At 42.8% G+C, this 21,302-nt stretch overlaps 1 protein-coding gene across 9 annotated transcripts in view; it reads right to left on the bottom strand.

Moving 5' to 3' along the window:
* Positions 1–13,094: 13,094 nt before the first annotated feature.
* The window catches only part of LOC147009594 (uncharacterized), a 71,026-nt gene continuing 62,818 nt past the window's right edge, over positions 13,095–21,302 (bottom strand). For all 9 annotated transcript variants that reach the window (XM_085862400.1, XM_085862396.1, XM_085862402.1 and 6 more), the window contains 3 exons: positions 15,872–16,045; positions 14,934–15,137; positions 13,095–13,378 (listed from right to left, as the gene is read on the bottom strand). In XM_085862400.1, coding sequence (XP_085718526.1) covers positions 13,256–13,378; positions 14,934–15,137; positions 15,872–16,045 — 501 coding nt within the window. In that variant the 3' untranslated portion in view covers positions 13,095–13,255. The remainder of the gene's footprint in view (positions 13,379–14,933; positions 15,138–15,871; positions 16,046–21,302) is intronic.

Genomic DNA, 21,302 nt, shown 5'->3' with positions numbered 1-21,302 from the left:
GCCTGGTAGAGGTGCATTTAACGAGCTACGTATTTTAAGGTGAAAAATAAAGAGTTGATGGAAAGAAGAAACACAGACACAGAGTAATCGGCAGGGGTGAGTGAGGATGGGCGCTCTTGGACCAAGATCCAGGTTTTGGAATCCACACCCATTTTTGGGGCCAAAGGCTCAGGTTGTGTAATCTGCGAATTATCAATGAATCAGAGAAGTTTGTGAATATATTCTCGAGCTTTCATCAGGCATTAAGCAGTCTGATATTATTTTGTGTACGATTCTCTATTCTATTGAGGAGATGGGTATAGCGAGTGGAATCAAATAAAGATAAGAGTGAAAAGCTTTTTTAAAAACGCACACTGATGTTGGGATGGCAATGCCATAAAATATGCAAATAAGGGAGAGTGGGAGAATTAAAATGGGCAAGGTCAGTCCCAACATGTCTTTCATCACAATTTTTTGTTCTTTTCGTTTTATGTACTCGTTTGGAGGTTTTCTCCACAGTTTCGAGTCCATTTGAATTTTCGACATCCTCAAAGTTTCCCTCTCATGACATCCACTTGTCAAGCTTGGGAATTTAGTTACAGCTGTTTCAGTAGTGAGGGTTGGGAGAGGAGTCAGGCAGGTTTTGTGCTTTCTTTGAAGCATACTATGGACAGCTAGATTTACTTCTGCATTCACACTTTCATTTGGTAGAAAAGGATGGAGTGAAGGACCTTACCTGTTTACATACTCATTTTGCACTCGGTGTACTCTTACAAAGGACAGGTGGAGAAAAACTCATCACATGTAAATGCAAACACATGTAACACCTGGTTGGTGTTGTTTCTGAAAGACTGTTCACTCCGTTTCCATACCCTGATGACGAAGCATGAGTCAAAGACAATGTCTGTGTGTCCGTTATTCCAAAGAACCATTTTGATATAATTTTTATCATTCAAGTTCTTGTTTGGTGAGAATTTTAGTTCGCACTTTTTTTTTGTGTCCCTATTATATTTCCCCTCCAAGACTAGTGTTGGCTTAATGGTTGTTAAGCTTAACGGTGTTTCTTTCTAAATCATGTCCAATCAATTGAATTGCCACCGGTAGACTCTATGCAAGTTGCAGAGATATCTCAAGGATGATCAAAGGAAATTGGATGCACCTGAGTTCAATTTGGAGTGTCATAGCAAAGGGGTTGAATACATATTGATGCAATAAATTTCAGCTTTTAATTTTCAAAAAAATTGTGAAAAAAAAATCCACTTTGACATGATGAGGTATTTATATGTGGATCGGTGACAAAAAAAATCTAAATTAAATCCATTTTAAATTCAGGCTGTAAGACAAAATGTGAAAAAGTCAAGGGGTGTGAATACTTTCTGAGGGCACTGTATATGGTTCAAGGGTCTGTTTTTTTTTTTTTTTTTTTTTTTTGTATACCTTGGTCGAGGCTCGTATGAGAGCGAACACACAACTCACAGCAAGGAGGCATGAGACAAGAGGGGCGGGAGTGGAAGGGACAAAACATTGGGGAACAGACACAGGTGAACTGTGGAAGGGAGAGGGATGGGGATGGGACGGGGAACATGGCGAGGGGAAGATGGACATTAAAGGGACTTTCAGGAAGGAAAGCAGGAGAATTGAAGGAAGTGGGCTTGGGTGGATTATCGGGGGTAGAAAAGATCGAGGATTTGGATGGGGGGAGATAAGAGGTGGTGGTGAACAGCTGTTTTGAAAGCCTGAAGGGAAGAATGGGAAAGAATAGAGTGAGGAAGTTTATTCCAAAGGCGGGAAAAAAGAAGAATGAAAGAGTGAAGATGAGCAGTGATTCGTGATTTTGGTAGTTTTACCAGAAGGGGGTTGTTGGCGGACCTTGAGCGCCCTGTGGAAATGTGGTTGGGACAAATCGCAGAGAGAGCAGGGGGGCAAGGCTGAGAGAGAGTCGGTAGAAGACAGAAAGACCACCGACCAACCTGCGGTGATTGAGTGAGAGGCCCAAAGACTCAGCTTCATTGCGGGAGATGCCAATGATCTTAAAAGCCCTGGTTTCGACAGCGTGAAGTCGAGAAAGGTGGGAGGCAGGAGCACCAGCCCAGAGGGGAGAGCAGTACTCCATCAGGCTACGGACAAAAGCTTTGTAGGTGGTCAGGAGCTCAAGAGGGCCGAGGAAGGACTTTGCACGACGGAGGATTCCCAGTCGGCGACTGGCTTTTGAGGCAAGGTTGGAAATGTGACTTTCCCAGGAAAGGTCATGGCAGATAGTGAGACCCAGAAGCTTGAAAGAAAAGACTTCTTCCAGAGGATTGTTGAGAAAGTGGATGGGGGGGTTTTGTAAACGGTCCTTTCGAAGAGACATAGTGAGAGTGTGAGATTTGTCTGGATTGAAAGACATGTTCCACGTGTTGGACCAGTTTGTGATTTTATCCAGATCTGCAGTGAGCGAAGAAGCTGCTGCTTGCCGGTCTGAGGGATGACTGTTCTTTTCCGGTTCCGGTTTTGAGCGGCAAGAGGTCTCCTTCGGGGCTCCCTGCTGACATTCTCAAAGTTAAGTTCCGGTTGTTATTTGTCCCGTTTTAACTGTTTAATTTTCTCACCTACATGTTAATGTGTGTTCCTAGTTCGGTTTTGTTTCAAAAATCGTGCTATTTTGTGAGTATTTATGTCGACGTTCTCACCTGGTGTTTGAGGCCTAGTCCTAGGCTTGAGGCCTACCGGTTCCACTTGGTGTTCGATCGTTTTTTTTTTTTGTTTGTTTGTTTTTTCTCCCCATTACCTTCAATTTCTATCCTCCCCATTACCTTCAATTTTCATCCTCCCCACTTTCCAAATATCCCCCATTCTCCCAACTAATCTCTTTCTTATCTCAAAAAAAAAAACCCAACAACAACAACAACAACCTTCTCCCGATTCTGCTACTTCTTCCTCTTAACTTCCTCCTCGTCTTCCTCGATTTCTTTTTTTTTTTTACACTTCCATGACCTAATCTGTTGAACTCTCTCATACATTAATATTAACAACAAAAACGATCTTATAATGCTTCATCTTCCTCTCTCTCACACATGTGGTACTCTTTACTGTTTCACAATGCACTACTCTTCTGCTATTTTAACAGACTGCTCTCATTTCGACCTCTCCTTCATTCCTTGCCTAAAAAATCCAACTATTACAGCGCTTCTTCTCTCCATGCTCTGAATTCGCCTTCATTGCATCCATCAAGAATTGTGTTAAATCGTATCTCTGACCTAAAACTTTTAAAAACCACAGTTTGCCATGGATGCTCGCTTTCCATCAACCATTCTTTTTTCCAACTTCAGTGCCAACTCACCCCCTCACCCCTCACTCTCACTCTCAAAGCAACCATCCCACTCTTCTCCTCCAAGCCTCCCTCTCACCTCTTTCAAAAATTCCCCCTCACCTTTCTCCCACCTTTCATCCCCCTCACTCTTCCTTCTCTAAGTTGCCCCCCTCTCTCATCCACCAACCTGCCTCCCTCCACTGCCCTCTCACCTCCATCTCTTCACTCCACCTCCTCAAATCCTCAACTGCCATCTTCCTTGTCTCTTGTCCCCCCTCTCTCACAGCACCACAGAGCCTTTTCTCCTCCTCATTCGGCCCCCTCCCCTCGCTATTCTGCAATACCCCACACTCCTTCTGCATCCCCCCTTACCTCCCCCCTCGTCCCTCGTCCGACCCTCCCCCGCCCCCTCCACCTCCTGCACCAAAAGCCTCCTCCCCTACCTCTTCATTAAAAGTGTGGACCTCAAATATCCGGGGCCTTCGCTCAAACCTTTCAGATCTTTCCATGCAGGTTGCCACTGACAAACCAGACATTATCTGCCTAACAGAAACTTTCCTCTCCCAAGACGTGTCTGACTCCCAAGTATCTCTCCCTGGTTACTCCCTCTTACGGTATGACAGACCTGAGCCTCGTCCTGGTGGAGGTGTTGCTCTCTTCATCAAAGACTCTATTCCTCACTCTCCCTGCACTGCTCTCACTCCCCCACACCCCCAGGAATACCTCTGGCTTCGGCTTCCCTCCACTCCCACCTCATGTTTATATGTGTACTGTACCGTCCACCGAACAGTGATGACTCCATCTACACCTCACTCTCCGAAAACATGGACCATCTTCTATCTTCTCATCCAAACTCTCTCTTCCTCTTATGTGGCGACTTCAATTGTCATCACGCCAGTTGGCTAGGTGTGGGTACCTCTCTCACCTGCCATGGGACATCAGCAAAAGCTTTCTGTGACTCATTGGGACTGACTCAATCGGTCAACTTCCCGACCCGGATCTCAACCAATGGTACTCCATCTCTTCTGGATCTGATTTTGACAAATTTCCCTGACAATATCTGCTGCTCTTCCTTCGCTCCAATTGGTTCTTCTGACCACGTCCTTATTAAAGTGGACATCTCTCTGGCTGTTATCAGAGAACCACCTCACCGCCGTCGAGTCTGGCATTTCACTCAAGCCGACTGGCAGGGTCTCCGAGCAGCCATCAAACTTACAGACTGGTCTCCTATCACTACTTTCTCAAACATCAACTCATCCTGGGAATTCTTTCAAAGAAACTTGCTCTCCCTCATGCACAGATTTATCCCCTCTCGTGTTCAGTTGTCTTACCCTTCCTCCCGCCCTTGGTTTACTGAAGCTTGTGGCGAGGCAGTTGTCCTGAAACAACTTGCCTTTGCCTCATGGAAAGCAAACCCAACTGAGGGCAATCTCAGTTCTTTCCACAAAGCTCGGAACAAGTGTGTAGCTACCCTCAGGAGAGCCAAACTGTTCTGAGTTTGGGGAGGTTGGTAGTTCGAACCATGGCCGAGTTATACCAAAGATTTTAGAAATGGCATGTCCTGCTTCCTGGCTTGATACTTAACATTTAAAAACGATGGAGCATGAAACATGTATGTTGTTATGCTAGCAACCAGAGTGCAATTCATCTTTGATGGGCCCAATGACCTTTTCTTGCATTTAAGTTCCTTGTTATATTCCTGGAGGGTTTAAGGAGTTCACTCATCGATCAGTGGGGAACGGAAGATGGGGGTGGAGGACACGTTCCTTCTCACTTTTTGGCGAAGAGAAGGGGAAAACAAAAATTGTGTAAACTCACATAAAGCATTACAAGCAGTTTTCCTTTCAATTTAATGAATACACTAGCACATAAGACCTGTCGATTCACTGACGGGAATACCGATTTTTGCTGCAGTGGCTAATCTCTGGGGCAAGAACAAAAAAGGATTGCAGAGAGGTCCTGCCCTCCATGCGGGGATAGCCAGCGTCGCAAGTTGGTATTTGCAGTTTCACCACATCTGCCCACGAACCCACACACAAACCGTCTATTATTATTATTATTATTATTATTATTTTGTTTTGTCACAGTTTCTACAGGAGTTTCTTGATTCCACCACCCTTGTTTTCATTGAAATCTGTTCTCAAGTTATAGCATGACAAAGGGACAAACACCACTCCTTTTATAATATCGATTTTATGATAAGTTTGAATGAGTGATGAATTACTGATACAGCAAGATTGCCATCCTTTTGGGAACATTGTTTACCTGATCCACATATGGTACGAACATAATTAATTAGATTCAGCCACAACCGCTCAACATCGTGTACCACTCCATAGCAGCGCGTACCAGCACTTGAGAGCGCTCGGTGAAAACATTTAAGGACGATATGGTCGAGTTATACATAAGCTAAAGCTGGCAAATACATTTGTAAATGTTTTGTTCGTGAGTTTGTTTGACAGTGATATAAAGCTGACTGCTGTGTCTTCTGAGAAGTCCAGACAGTTGAATGTAGTATTGTGGTGGATTAAGATAAGCGATAATACCTATCAGGGAGTTGGAGTTGAATTACACTCATGGGTTTGTTTTGTTTGACTTGTATGTCCTCCTAAACCGCTGGACGGAATGAATTGAATTTTGTGGTTGTATTGGAGTTGTTCTAGGGAAAGTTTTAGATATTAAAAATATTTTGAAGTGCTGGTGGTTCCAAATCGGGGGGGGGGGGTGCATAGGGTTCTGCTAAATTTAGGTGGCCACCTCCAAATTATGTTTTTACTTTTTCCCCATGGGGTAATTTGACACCTTCTCATATATTTACTTTGTTTGACTTCTATCATTCTATGCACTGCTAGTTGGAATGTTTTGAAAAGTTGAGGTGGTCAGCAAGAAATAAAAACAACACCTTGCAATTTGTGATTGCGATGTACATCCACTGATCTCTATTATACTGATTGGATAGAGGGTCGACTCATTCACGTGCACACAACTGTGAAGCCTCCACACGGCCATCTTGGAACCCGCAAAAGGAACATTCAGTGCATATCGAGAAAACACTGTTGTCCTTTAGTTTGGCAAGCTTCGCATGTCTCAGTGAGGACCTAATATGGGGTACATGATATGTAAATAGACCTTGTGTGAGAAAATCAATTAAAACCACGAAAGCCAAATATTCATGCAAAAATAAATATATTGCAATTTTTGAAGAAAAAAAAAACCTACTTTTACAAAAACCATCATAAAGCTTATGACAAATTCATTTTTGGCTGGTGAAATGATGTACAGCGTTTCAAGTAGTTTTTGTAATAAGACATTAATTAGTAAATTATTTTATTAAAATTTACACATACACATGTAAATCCATCCATCCATTGGGACCAGACTGTATGCAGAGTGTTGGTGCTGCCTCAGCAGTCTCCTTGGCTATTGGGCACGATCCTGGACAGGTCGCCACTCCGACACAGGATACCAGCATGCTGGCACTCATTTTGCTGACCTCAGAAGGATGACAGGCAGAATCAACCTGACCTGGTATTAATTCAACAGCTCAGTGGGATTTGAACTCAGGATCCTAGTATCCCAAGTCCCATCACCCTAACCATTAAGCTAACACCAGGCATTATATACTTCATTAATTAGTCAAAATTGTTAGCTGAATGTTAAACAGATCACTGGAATTTAGGACTTCGGAATTGCACAGAAATGTCTACTTTTTGTCATTTGATAAACCTCAAATAGATAAAAAATATATAGATAAAATATAAAAACATAGTCTCTGCTCTGACCATTTACAAACAGACTTGAGTTCATTAAGGCCTGAATAGAACCAGCTTTGATAACTGCTTGCGAACTTTGGGACATACTTACTAATCTATTTGTATGCAGCCTGTGCATGCTTGGCTGCATAATTTTCTGAGGATGCAGCTGTGCAACTGATACTGCCACATTACCAGTAAGCTTGTATTCATTTTGCCGACCTAAGCAGGATGACAGGCTGAGTTAACCCCACCTGGTGTTAATTCACTGGAAAACGGGGCTCAAACTTAGGACCCTAAGATCCCAACATGTGATGCGTTTTTCTCCACCTGTCCTTTGTTAGAGTACACCAAGTACAAAATGAGTATGTAAATTGGCAAGGTCCTTCACTACATCCTTTTCTACTGAATGAAAGTGTGAATACAGAAGTAAATCTAGCTATCCATAGTATGTATCAAAGAAAGCACATAACCTGCCTGACTCCTCTTCCAACCCTCACTACTGAAACACCTGCAATGAACCTAGTATTTATTAAATGTTAATCATGGTCTTGAGCTCAAACCCCTAAGATTTTAAGCCCGCCACCTTAACCGTTAAGCCAACACCAGGCTTTTTGGGCCCTGTGATCTTAACATTGAACTGCTTGTGATCTCCACATCTGGATTTTAATGTGGCATTCCGCCAGACACACGAGGAGCAGGAACACATGATTACACTGGGAGAACCATTAAGTGTGTGCTTGTACAGCTAGTCAAACACACCTTGCATAGCTTCTTCACTCAGCACAGCTGTTGTGAGGGCTGCAGTAATCTACTGAGACTGCGAGTGCAATATCTGTTGTCTTCAAAAGCATTGAATGTATTTCTCTGTCACCCTACAAACTTGTACCACATCAAAGGACACCTTGACATGGCCATCCCTGTTTTATTTTTCGAGGCCCATGTTGCAGGGACAGTATTCCATAGGCAATATATTATTATCTATCCGAGTGCTCAAAAGGGTCCAGAAACATTAAAAATGGAAGTTATTATTTTGAGTACCACATGATGGGTTCAGATTTGTGATGAAAAATCCCTTTTGTCCTGAAAGAGTTCATTGTTTGCAAGCTCTTACATAATCAAATACTAATGAAACATGATTTAACTGGAGGGGGAGCATTTGGTAGAGTGCAAAACCTCCACCACCAATACTGCTGGGTCACTTAAGTGAACCTGATATCCTATTCATTGTAGTTCAAAACGGATCAGACTCTACTGAACCAGGATTGAATAAACTAAACTAGATCGACACGCATGTAGAAATGCCCAAAAAAAAAATCGAATTTTTTTTTGAAAAAAAAGGTGCAAAATTTTTTTTTCTCTAACAAATTTTTTTTGGGGGGGTGCGGGGGGGGTTGGAAATCACTTAAAACATGTAGAAATGCAAAAAAAAATTCAAATATTTTTCAAATAAAATCGAATTTTTTTTGAAAAAAAGTTGCAAAATTTTGTTTTTTTTTCTCTAACCAATTTTTTTTTGGTTGGAAATCACTTAAAACATGTAGAAATGCAAAAAAAAAAATTCAAATATTTTTTCAAAATGGCCGCCATAGCGGCCATATTGGACTTTGGACCAAGTCCAAAATCTAATGGCATGATCCTTGGACCATACCTAATCCCCCCACCAAGTTTCGTCGAAATCTGTCCAGGAGTTTTTCCGTAATACTGTTCACAAACAAACAAACAAACAGACAGGGGTGAAAACAGTAACCTCCGTCCATCTTCGATGGCGGAGGTTAATGAGTCGAGATGGGCTTTCTTCCTTTCATACTATATCTGTGAACTAAGTTATGCAGAGGAGATGCTTTTCTTTATCAGTTCATCCAGTTGATTTATTAAAGTAATTAATATCACTAATTAAAGTAAGTAATTAATATGTTACTTTCATAATTATCAAGTATAAATTAAGTCATTCAAAAGTATATCCCATTGGCTTTGTTCACTGAAAGTTCTTTTAAATGTCAGGTATTAAGGAAGTTTTACACTTTGAAACACTAAACACCTGGATCTGGGTCACAAGCCTTCCCATCTAACTCCATCTCAGGCTGCAAAATTGGCTGTTTTCCAATTTTTTAAACATTGATAATTTCCTTAATATTAAGCCTGCAAGGATTTATATATATAATTTAATGTATTTTTCAAGCCTTTTTCAATGACACCGATTACAGTTATATTGATATCGACTGAAAATTAGTTCACATACCTCTGAAAAAAGGAAAAGCCAAAATCTGCTCCAAATGCTCCACTAGACGAGATGGCATTCATTGAATACTTTTCCTGTGCACTCTTGAGAAGGACTTGGTGTGAGCCAACTCTTCTGGCAGCAAAATTGTAATTAAAATAAATAAATAAATATAAATCAATTGGAAGACCAAACAACACACCATTGTGCCGAACACAACACTTGCAAAATTCATAAAACAAATTTGACCTTAAAAAAATTTGGTCGTTGAATTCAATGACCAAATTTGCAACTCCTTCAAATTTCAAGTAAATTTGATGAAAATTGACAATTTAAGAAATTCGGCCAATGTTGACCTTTTGGCCAATGTTAACCTCAAAATAATAGGCTAGTTGAATTCAGTGACGTGAACTATAAATCTTCTTCAAATTTCAAGTGAAACGGATGAAATTTGAGGATTTTAGAAATACCACCTTAGTTGTTGACCTTTGACCTATATTGACCTTATGGTCGATGATGACCTCAAAAATAATTGGTGGTTGAATTCAGTGATCTGAAATAATAAATCCTCTTCAAATTTCACGTCAATCCGATGAAAATTGAGGATTTTAGAAACACCACCCTAGTTGTTGACCTTGGGCTTATGTTGACCTTTTGGTCCATGTTGACCTAAAAAATTATTGGTTGGTTGAATTCAGTGACCTGAAATGTAAATCTTCTTCAAATTTCAAGTCAATCAATGAAAATTGAGGATTTCAGAAATCTCACCTAAGTTGTTGCCCTCTGGCCTATGTTAATATAATCTTTTGACCTTTTGACCTCGAAAACAATAGACATCTTCCTTATGACAAACCCCACCATATGGTGAAGTTTTGTGAAGATCAGTTTGAAATTGTAACCTGTAGGTGATAGACAGACAGACAGACAAATGGAAGAACAAAATCGACTAACCAATGTACCTGAAAAATCTTCGATTTCGCAAGTAACAAAATAGGTCCTGCATTGGAATCATCAGAAGGAAACTGAACAAGGAAAAAGCAATGATGAAGTCATCAGGAGGAACGTGGATAGGACTGAGGTTCAAACTGCACAGGCACAGCCAAGTGAGCCTTATTAAAAAATTAATAAAAAATATAAAAATAAACAATACAGATTCCAAAAATTAAATAATTCTGGCTGCCAGACCATGCATCCAATCAGGTTGAAATTCAAAACATCAATTCCTCATCATGACAAGATCGTAATTTTGAAGTTTCATGTCAATTGATGCAGCAGTTCAAGAGAGAGAATTTTGTAAACATTTTACTTTAATCCAAAATGGCTGCCAAACCATGTGACCTATTAATTATTCATTAACAACCTGGCATCCCAAGGCTTGGGGAACATGTGTGTGAAGTTTCCCCTTGATCTGTCCAACCGTTCTGGAGAAGATTGTAAAAGGTTTTTGGGGTAAATCCCAAAATATATATTGTAAATGAAAAAGTAAATTATTCTGAATTCATAAATTAAAAAAAAAAAAGTAAATATTTTTGATGCGAGTGGCCGTGTGTTTATTTATGATGTACGCACAGCCTGGTTGTTGTGCTGAGTTTAGAATTAAAGGAGGAAATGGGGGATTAGATAAGGGAAGCGCAACGCGAAAAATTCCGCCATATTTGCGTACGTAATAAATAAATTACTCAACATTTAAATTGTTCATGATGTTTTTGTTTTGTAACTGATCAGGGAGATTATTGTGAAGGTGAGAGGTTGAGAGAATGAGATATAGATGTTAATTAAATTTGATATGATGTTGGATCAAGTTTTGTTTTGTTTTTTCTCTTCTTCGATTTCCACATTTTTTGGATTTACTTCTTCCAGGCCTTTGTTTCTGTGTATTTGTGTTGAAGACGAAGCTAATTACTTTTTATTTCGGCAAGTGAATTTTACATTGATTCATCGACGAGCTCGTTTCATCAAGTTTATATGACTCTGGTAAGAGGCTCATCCTTATGGACGGTAGGAAGAGGAAGCAGAACTGGGAGACCAGGTTTACTGTAGTTCCGCTGTAAAACACACAAACAAACCACAGCGGCACTCGGTAGAGCACATACTTCCAACAGGTTGACCACCTTTTGTATCCCACTGATGTGCGGGTGCTGATCCAGCCTCTGAACCAAAATCGAATCTGCTTGTTCTTGTCATCTACCCAAATCATCCACCAAGTTTTGACATTATTCGTTCACAATTTTTTGAAGTATCGTGCTATGTATCGTTTCCACCTCTCAATGGTGAAAAAGCACTTATAAATTAAAAAAAGTTCTCAGATTTGGATCTTAACCGAAATCTAATCGTTTCGTCCATGTCACACCCCCAAACTGTACACTAAGTTTGGTCCAAATCCGTCCTCAACTTTTTGAGCTCTCCTGCTCACAGACAGACAAACAGACAATCAAAGAGGGGTGAAAATAAATTCCATTCACATTTGGTGGTGGATATGACATATTCCCTCTCAAGGGGATAGTGTGGGATAATTGGTTAAGGGTTGAAAGTGTTCGGTAAAAGATTTTGGTGAAGTTGGTTGTTATCTCCATATGTGGGTTCCACATTCTAAAACAGCACGCACGCACGCACGCACGCACGCACGCACGCACGCACGCACGCACGCACGCACGCACGCACGCACGCACACACACACACACACACACACACACACACACACACACACACACACACACACACACACACACACTCGGATAAGGTGAAGAAAATATCACTCATGTTTGTAACTTAACACAAAATTTATTGTTTTGAAAGTTCTCTTATAAAGGCATATTCAAACAACCCCTGTGGAGGCATCCACTTGAACAAGAGGGGTTTCATCATATCCTGCAAGGTGTGCATCCTCTATCTTGATATGCTCTTCTACCAAAACATTGTTCCGATTCCAGCTTGTGAGTGTCACTGCGATTCCAGTTTGTGTGTTGAATAATGGTGAGTGTTACTGTGTCCTGCCGTTATGTGGACAATGAATCGTCACATCATATACTTGTATCGAAGGTTATTTGGAAGCCTTGTGTCTTGCCACCACTTGCAAGTTCGGAACTTCTCCGTGTCAAGACGAAGCCAAGCTTTGTCTCATAGCAAAGCAGGCGCCTAAACCAAATGTCATGACAGACTGTACATCAGATCCCTCTGTGAGGGAGAGCCTTTGGTTGGCTAATGTTGTTCTATATGACTCTAACTTTGATCGTAACCGCACTATTCCTGAAAATTTTCTCTTTTGAGAAATCCTTTTTCATTTTTATGAAACAGACAAAAAAACAACAACAACAACAACAACAACAACAACAACAACAACCTATTAGCACAATGTAGGGGTGATTGACTGAATTCCTCAGAAAGGAGACTGCTGTGTCATGCAAGACTGCCATTTTCTTAAATCGCACCTTCATACTGTCTTCAGTAACAAATGTGACTTTTTAAAAAAAATTCGAAAATGTGTTTGCTGCTGTAGCTTTTAAATATCGTCTTCCTGGCCACCGAACAACTTCTTCTACCTCTCTTCCCTTTATAAGGTGTAAGACCCTTATAACAACATTCTTCTACCTCTCTTCCTTCTACCTCTCTCCCTCTCATTCTTCTACCTCTCTCCCTCTCAGTCAAATTGGAAGAGAGATGAGGATATTTACAAGTTTATATCAACACCAGTTAAAGATGGGTGGGAATACGTTTTTCTAGAGAGCTAGAGGAACAAAGTAATTTGTACGATGTTGCTCAGCTGTGCAGATTCTGCAAAGTTTAAGTTTTGTAATGAAGGCACATGTCATTGTCACTGTCAAGTTGCATTGATCAATTGTTGGAAACGGTGTGATGCCAAAATGATTTAATTGCTTTTTAAATGATTTGTTGTTGCCAAAGTGGGTACCATTGGTGAAGCTGGGCTGTTTTCAACTATTGGTTTTGAGTGTAAAGCACAGTGTATTGTAACCAGTAAACTGAAGGCCTTGTGTGCATGATGTTGGCCTTCCTTCATCCCATACTCAGCTTTCCTGTGGCTGCCATAAAGTCTTGTAGGAAGACATGAGCATGCTCTTCCATGTAGCGCTGATCTTTTGTCTGTCCAAGCATGATATCCACCACCTCCTTGTCCATCTGCACACACAGTGAAGCACAACACACTTTTACATTGCACCCAGACACGATAATTAATGTTTCAGGAAGAAAACTGAGTAAAATTCCCCATGGAGCATTTGATTTTTTTTCTATTCGTCTCACAGTTCTTTTACTATCACCAGAGTGAATTCTTTCTTTTGGAAAAGGTTGTTAATCTTGAGAGATTGTTGGAAAGAAAAGGTCTGCTAGTTTAGTCGGAAATGCATAGTGATCGCAGTGAGGACAAATTTCTTTATTATGTATGCTCTGATGGAATTAAGCCTCCCTCTCCCATCCTCTGCCAACCCACCCCCTTCCATCAAATATGTACACATTAGTCTGAACCTACCCTCACATGCATGAACAGAAACATTGTCCAATATAATTGACAATAGCTAACTGTGCTCTCCAAATCTGCATTTGTCATGAACTGTAAGGTTGGGGCAGTTGTAGTCACACATGAGATGGTAGAGATCTCCAGAGTACATTGGAGTGGACCCTGACCCAAAAGGACAGTGCGAGATACTCAGATGGACATGGAGACATTTACAAGTTTATATCAATACTATTTTTGGACGGGTTTTATTTTTTTTGTGTTGATCTAATGTTCTTAGTTGAGTTTGTGGATAAATTGCAAGTAGGACAAAGATATCAGTCGACATTAGGGTACTTTAACATGAGTGACAGAATATTAGTGGACAATCCAAGATGTGGACTGGGCATCCTACATCATTCCAAGTCTTTCTTTGAAAAACAAAGCTACTCACAGGTGGGCAAGGGCTTTATCCAAAGCTCAATGGAGTATTGCTCTTCCCTATGGGCTGGTGTCCAAGCTTTACAGCTGTCTCTCTTGGATTCTGTGGAATCTAAAAAGCTCTCAGAATTTTTGCAATCAAGGTTGAAGCACAATGTCTGTTGTTCTCACATTGCAGACAGGTTGTTAGCGTCTGTTTTTACCACCTATCCTCTGGCCCATCTCCCTCCGCTCACTCAGTCCCACCGACCCCAGCTCCTCCACGACACACTCGTTCTTCCAGTAACCCCCATATGGTTAAATTATCTAGGCTCACTGCACATACCTCAATGAGCTTTTGCCCTTGCGCTCTGCAGGTGGCTTATGTACACATTCATCTCACCTTCAGATGCCTGCATTATGCTTTTACTAACTTACCGCTCCAGCCAAATGCCAAGTTTCTTACCATTTTTAATATTTTGACTCGTGTTGCACACCCTTGCAAACGAGTTGACACTCTCATTACAGTCGCTTGTATTCCCTTCATCATCCACCAATGGCTGAGAGATCCGAGTAGTCATGCAAAGAAAATGGGCTGAACACTCTAGTTATGATTGATGGAGTACAAAGATGCCCTGCACTGCAGTATTTCTACATATCACCACAACATATAGACTGACATCTCGCCGTAACAAGAGATACTGTATATGACCAGAGGCAGTCAGTTTGATGTCACTGTGGCACAAGCATTATGATGAATCTATATTGCTGGCCATGTGATTACTCAACTTGCTGAACAGTTTCAAGAACTTTGTGACTGACCTGGGAGGGTGAAAAAGCCAATATCTCCAGTAGTGTTCTCCTATGTGGGGTCGCTGCTGTAAAGTTGTGTGGGCCATGCTCATCTGAAGGTCCAGCCGTAAATGATGATGACTTGTACTGATCATAACTGGGACAAGGAGCCTTGAAGGATGATGGTGTAGGTAACAGGGCTGCAGGAGCTTGTTCGGTCTTGGTATGGATTATCTTAAAATGGGTGCGGGATTGATGAAAATGCAAACAAAGACGTTTTGTACATGCAATAGCCTCAATAATAATAGCACCCTAACTCACAGCACCAATTCCTTCACATGTTCTAGTGTGTGATTGGTGCAATGAAGTATTGGTCCAGATGCATCACATTTGCTGACCAGTCTCATATCAGGCAAAGCTGACATAAATGCAAAGCTACCCTTGTTGCCTCACTCCATTTTTTTCTGTTTGTCTGTCTGTCTAGTATCTTATATCTTGGATAGAGCAAGAAATGACAAGGAACTCCAATGGAGGAGGAGGTCGTTTAGCCCATCATGACTGCGCTACAACAACATCAGATACTATTACTCATCCACACACGAGCTATCTACAAGTCCTGCCAATACCCCTGTACCCCTCTATCTCCAATGCTTCTCGGTACTGATCCAATTCCAGGTTAAACCTGTCGACTATTTCTGCTGTGACTACCTTTCCAGGGAGACAACGGATTTGGTTTAGCAGTTTTTTTAAGTTTCTGAAGCATATATAAATAAGGAAAGTCACTTTTATAGTATAGATTATTAAATGTTATTGGTTCATACAAAAATTACAATATGTAGATATTAAATATTTTACAAAAGACCATGTGGACAGCACCTAAAGTGAAATCAACTTCAAATTATTTGTGAGCGAACAAAAAACTTAACTGCCAAAGAAAGCAAAGAAAATATATTGATGAATATATATACCTTACAGTGGTGCTTCCTGATGCGATAAAAGTGCTCCAAGTTGTGTGTGGAAGTGTCATCCTGCTGCTCTTTCTTGCTCTGATTATGAATTCTATCTTCTTGGGTTTCTATCATTGTTTTTTGATTACCAATGATTTTCATCATGGAGTGAACAGCACCCTCAGGAAAAATACTCTAAGGAACAAAACACAAAGTTTGTAACATGTGTAATATTTCAATGAGTGGTTACAATAAGAAACGTACAATCCATTAAAATGATTTACAAGTGGGATTGGTGTTTCAAAATATGTTGTAGAAACATATATACATGTGAGTAGAAAGACTGAATATTTCATGATGGTGGTGTACATGTTTGTTATCTATATAAGCAAACACATCATAAAGGATCACGATACTGGATCCAAATGAACATGAAATTAAAACCATGATGTGAAAGTGATGATTATGCCTGTCCCTACAATAAAACAGGGGCAATACCCCTGGGCGCTCACCTGGTCATGGCTGGACAAGATAACCAGGGAACCACTGGTAGGCATGAATGACCCACAAAATATGTAACGGCAAAGAAAGTAAACACCTATGGATTTTTTGTTTAATGCCACGAACAAACTTTGGTAGATCAGGGGTGATAAAGGTTATCATCAAGTTTAATTAAAACTGTGTGCGAGGTTTTGTAGGAGAAAACAAATACATATTTTTGGGGGGAGTGGGGGGGCAACCCCCTGTAGAACTCCTTGGATCACATTTATTTTTTAATGTCGTGAAGAAGGTGGTCGGTCAAGTTTCATTGCGTGTTTGTAGTTTGAGAAGAAAGCAAATACATATTGTTATGTCTGAGGGGGGTATGCATTCAAAGGGTAATTAGGATGTTTAATTAGGTATGCTATGCTGTTCGAGTTGTATCAGGATCTCGATGTAATAAGTAGCAATTCAGTGGTGATAAGTTGTCTAGTAAATGTCCATTTCTTTAAGGGGGAAATGATAATTGTCACGTAATTAGATAGGGAGACGGGTTAGGGTAAGTGTGTATTCCCTGTAGGCTTGCCGTGACGTAACAGGACAGTGCTGCGGATTGCTCCGCCCCGTGATCACGATTGGCGGAAGGCGACGGCAGAGGGCCAATAAAAGGGCTCGATTGGAAGTGACGAGAACTCGAGTATAAAAAGGTTCTGTTCGGGAAAAGAAGGGGAGGAAGAGTCATAAAAAGAAAGCGTCTGGTCGAGGCTGTTGGTCTCTGAGCGCGCTCTCTCGTTGCGCTGGTTCGTTCCTCGATTCGTCGTGTCTCGTAGCCTTGCTGTGCCTCGTGCCTCACCTCAGTTGGCTCTGGAGTTCTGCTGGCTCGGAGTACGGGACTGAACGGCGGGCGGACCTGCCTCCCTCTCCTGCTCGCATCTTGGTGCCAGAACTGGCTCCCTGGCGGCTGTGAGCGGACTTGGGCCTACACCAGGCGGTCGACACCACCAGGAACAGCACCACGGTGTCTCCTGCCCCTGAGGAGCGCAACGCCAGCTCGTCCGGTGCCAATCCAGTGACTGTTGCGTCGACACCACGGGCCAGCCTGACCACCAGGACCAGCTACGTTTTGTGTGTGTGTGTGTGTGTGTGTGTGTGTGTGTGTGTGTGTGTGTGTGTGTGTGTGTGTGTGTGTGTGTGTGTGTACCTGGCGCCTTAGAGGGTTTGAGATTTGTATATCCATTGGAATTGTTTGTGTTCTCCCCACGCCCGAACCCACACCACCATCCCGTCAAATCGCCCCGGATCCCTCCTCTTGCCGAGTCTTATTATTATTTCTGGTTCGAGAAATAAACATTATTAACTCAGTGAAAAGCGACTCGTGCCACCTTCCTCGTCCCGTTCGCTGTAGAGCGATTAAAACTGCCATCTTTGGGTTCTAAAAAATAAACCGCCTCCATCGTTTCGGCTCATTCTACGTTGGCGGGACTGTTCAAGTCCCATGGACGTCACAATATTTTAGAGGGGGCAACGCCCGCCCCCGGAAGCCCACCAAAACTCAGATTTATTTTTCTTTTTCTTTTAATGGTGTGAACAATCTTTGGTACATCACGGGTGATGGTCAACTTTAATTGGAATTGTGTGTGTAGCTTCTGAGAAGAAAGAAAATATCTATTTGGATATATCCGCCCCCCCCACCCCCCCGTTGATCCCCTTAGACCTCAAATTTTTTTAATGGTGTGAACAAACTTTGGTACATCATGGGTGATGAAGGTTGTGGTGAAGTTTTATCGGAATTGTGTGTGTAGTTTCTGAAAAGAAAGCAAATACTATTTTGGGGAGCAACCCCCTGTAAACCCCCTCCATAGACCCCCTCAGAAGTTGAAAGTATTTGTGGACAGATGGATGGACAGACGGACAGACGACACACCATCCATAAGCTCACCGGAACTACGTACCGGTGAGCTAAAAATATAGACAATTTCCCCTGAACTCACCTGGTTGAGCCAGCAACCACTGGTCGGCATGGATGACCCACATAATATGTAAATTAGCCGATGGTTTGAACAAACTTGTGACAGTACCATGCAGAGATTATTCCTACGAAGTTGCATCTAAATCGGGTGAATACTTTTAAAGAAGAAGTCAAAAGTAGTGATCCCAGAATCGAAATGACCTTTCACTTTTAAATCGACTTATTTAATTAGCAATTTTTAGCTCACCTGGAACGTTGTTCCAGGGAGCTTATGGGATGGCACCTCATTCGTCCATTCATCCACAAATACTTGCAACTTCTTCTCTGAAACTACACATACAATTTCGATGAAACCTTACCACAACATTCATCACCAAGTATGGACCAGAGTTTGTTCATGGCATTAAAAACAAACAAACAAACAAAAAAACAGGGTCTGAAGGGGTCTGCAGAGGGAGTTTATGTGGGGGGGGGGGGTCCCCCTCCCCAAGAAGTATTTGCTTTCTTCGCCGAAACCACACACACACACACACAATTTCGATGAGACAAGACCACAACCTTTATCACACTCGTGATGTACCAAAGTTTGTGCATGGCATGAACGAAAAAAAAATCCACAGGTGGCTACACTACATGGCCAAAAGTATGTGGACACCCCTTCTAATTAGTGGATTTGGCAATTTCAGCCACACCAGTTGCTGACAGGTGCATAAAATCAACCACACAGCCATGCAATCTCCATAGACAAATATTGGCAGTCGAATGGGCCATACTGAAGAGCTCAGTGACTTTCAACATGGCACAGTCATAGGATGCCACCTTTCCAACAAGTCAGTTCATCAAAATTATGCCCTGCTAGAGATGCCTCGGTCAACTGTAAATGCTGTTATTGTGAAGTGAAAACGTCTTGTAGCAAAACCAGCTCAGCCGCGAAGTGGTAGGTCAGACAGGCTCACAGAACAGGACCGCCGAGAGCTGAAGGGTGAAGCGCGGAAAATCGTCTGTTGTCAGTTGCAACACTGACTACCGAGTTCCAAACTGACTCTGGAAGCAACATCAGGACATGCATGAAATGGGTTTCCATGATCGAGCAGCCACACGCAAGCCTAAGATCACCATGTGCAATGCCAAGCGTCGGCTGGAGTGGTATAAAGCTCACCACCATTGGACTCTGGAGCAGTGGAAACGCGTTCTCTGGAGTGAGGAATCACGCTTCACCAGTCCCATGGACAAATCTGGCAGTCCCATGGACAAATCTGAATTTGGCGAATGCCAGAAAGCCACCTTCCCAAGGCAGTGTCAAATCCAAAGTTTGGTTGAGGAGGAATAATGGTCTGGGGCTGTTTTTCATGGTTTGAGCTCGGCCCGCTCCTTATTCCAGTGAAGGGAAATCTTAACGCGACAGCACACAATGACATTCCAGACGATTCAGGTCAGGTATGGGAGCATGTGCCAGAACAGCGCGTCGCTGCGTCCACTTTCCGCCGGTACTCCAGGGGCCTCCGTCTGGCCATCCCCCAGGCAGATGCCAGGCCCACCCCATCTCCTTGAGATGATGGTCAACCTGCTGCAACCACGAGGCACGTGGTCGGCCCACTGGCCTCCTCCACTCACGAGACTCCCCCGCTGAGAGAATCTGGTGAGCAGGATCAGCATCAGGAAAACGAGCCACATGTCCATACAGCCGCAACTGATGCTCACGGACTATGCAGGTAACAAATCTCATCCGAGTCTCTCTCAGCAAACACTCGTTGGACACAAAATCCGACCAGCGATAACCAAGGATTCTCCGAAGAGACCCGGTACCAAAGGAATTAAGTCTCCGTCTCAGATCCTTGGTCAGAGTCCAAGTCTCGTATCCGTAGAGCAAGACTGAAGTACCAAGGACCTGAAGACTCGGACTTCAGAGGGCATCCCTCATCGCTGGACTTGGTATTCCAACGCTGGCCGTGCGGCAAAGGAGATTGACCATGTCCTCATTGACGGTCGCTGGAGGATGATCCAGAACTGCAAGGTCTACCGGAGTGCTCAGTTCCTCAATACTGACCACAGGCTTGTTGTAGCAACTCTAAAGCTGCACCTTAAATCCTGGAGAATGGTACCATCCCAGCCTAGGCTGGATGTTGGCAAGCTCAGGGATGAGAGAGTAGCTGAGGAGTTTGCGAACAGGCTGAGTGGACACTTGGGGGGTCTGGGTGCTTTGGGGGGTCCTGAAGAGTTGTGGAGTGCCTTCAAGACCACCATCCTTGATGTTGCCGGTGGATGTCTTGGAACTCACCGCAGGGCAAAGAAGAATTTTGTCTCTCAAGGGACACTGGATATCATTGACCAGAGTCACAGGGCCAGGCTGAATGGCAGAGCTGAGCTGTTCAGGAGGCTGAGGCGTAAAACTGTACGTGCACTGAGGTTGGACAAGGAGGCCTATGTGCGAGGAATCTGTGAGGGGGTAAAGCATCACCTGTGGACAAGTGATTCTCGTCCCGCTTACAGGGGAATTCGCGCATTGCGTTCATCCAAGCCCATCCCTCGGAGCATTGCAGTTAGAGCAGAGTGGTAGGCTCTTGACAGAGGAGTCTGAAGTGAAGGCCAGCTGGGCCGGTTACTTTGAGCGGTTGTACCAGGCTGATCCCCCAGCTGTCGAGTTCGACGTCAAGGGTGTTACAATCCCTGTTGCTGACCCTCAAATCAACTGTGGTCCACCTTCGCTTGTGGAAACACGGGCTGCGGTGAACCGGTTGAAACGGGGCAAAGCTCCAGGGATCTGTGGCATCCATGCTGAACTTCTCAAGGCTGGTGGAAATGCTGCACTCGTGTTGTTGCATGCAGTTTTGTGCTCTGCCTAGAACACAGGCATCATCCCAACTGATTGGAAGAGGGGCCTTGTTGTTCCTTTCTGGAAAGGGAAGGGTGATCGCCAAGACTGCAACAACTACCGAGGGGTGACGCTGCTCTCAGTGCCGGGCAAGGTCTTTGCTCGGATAATTCTTGATAGGGTTCGCCACC

Source organism: Eptatretus burgeri, chromosome 17, assembly GCF_056783735.1.
Source record: "Eptatretus burgeri isolate ZD-2024b chromosome 17, Ebu_testis_v1, whole genome shotgun sequence".
Lineage (NCBI taxonomy): Eukaryota > Metazoa > Chordata > Myxini > Myxiniformes > Myxinidae > Eptatretus > Eptatretus burgeri.
This window is presented reverse-complemented; position numbering and strand designations above follow the sequence as displayed.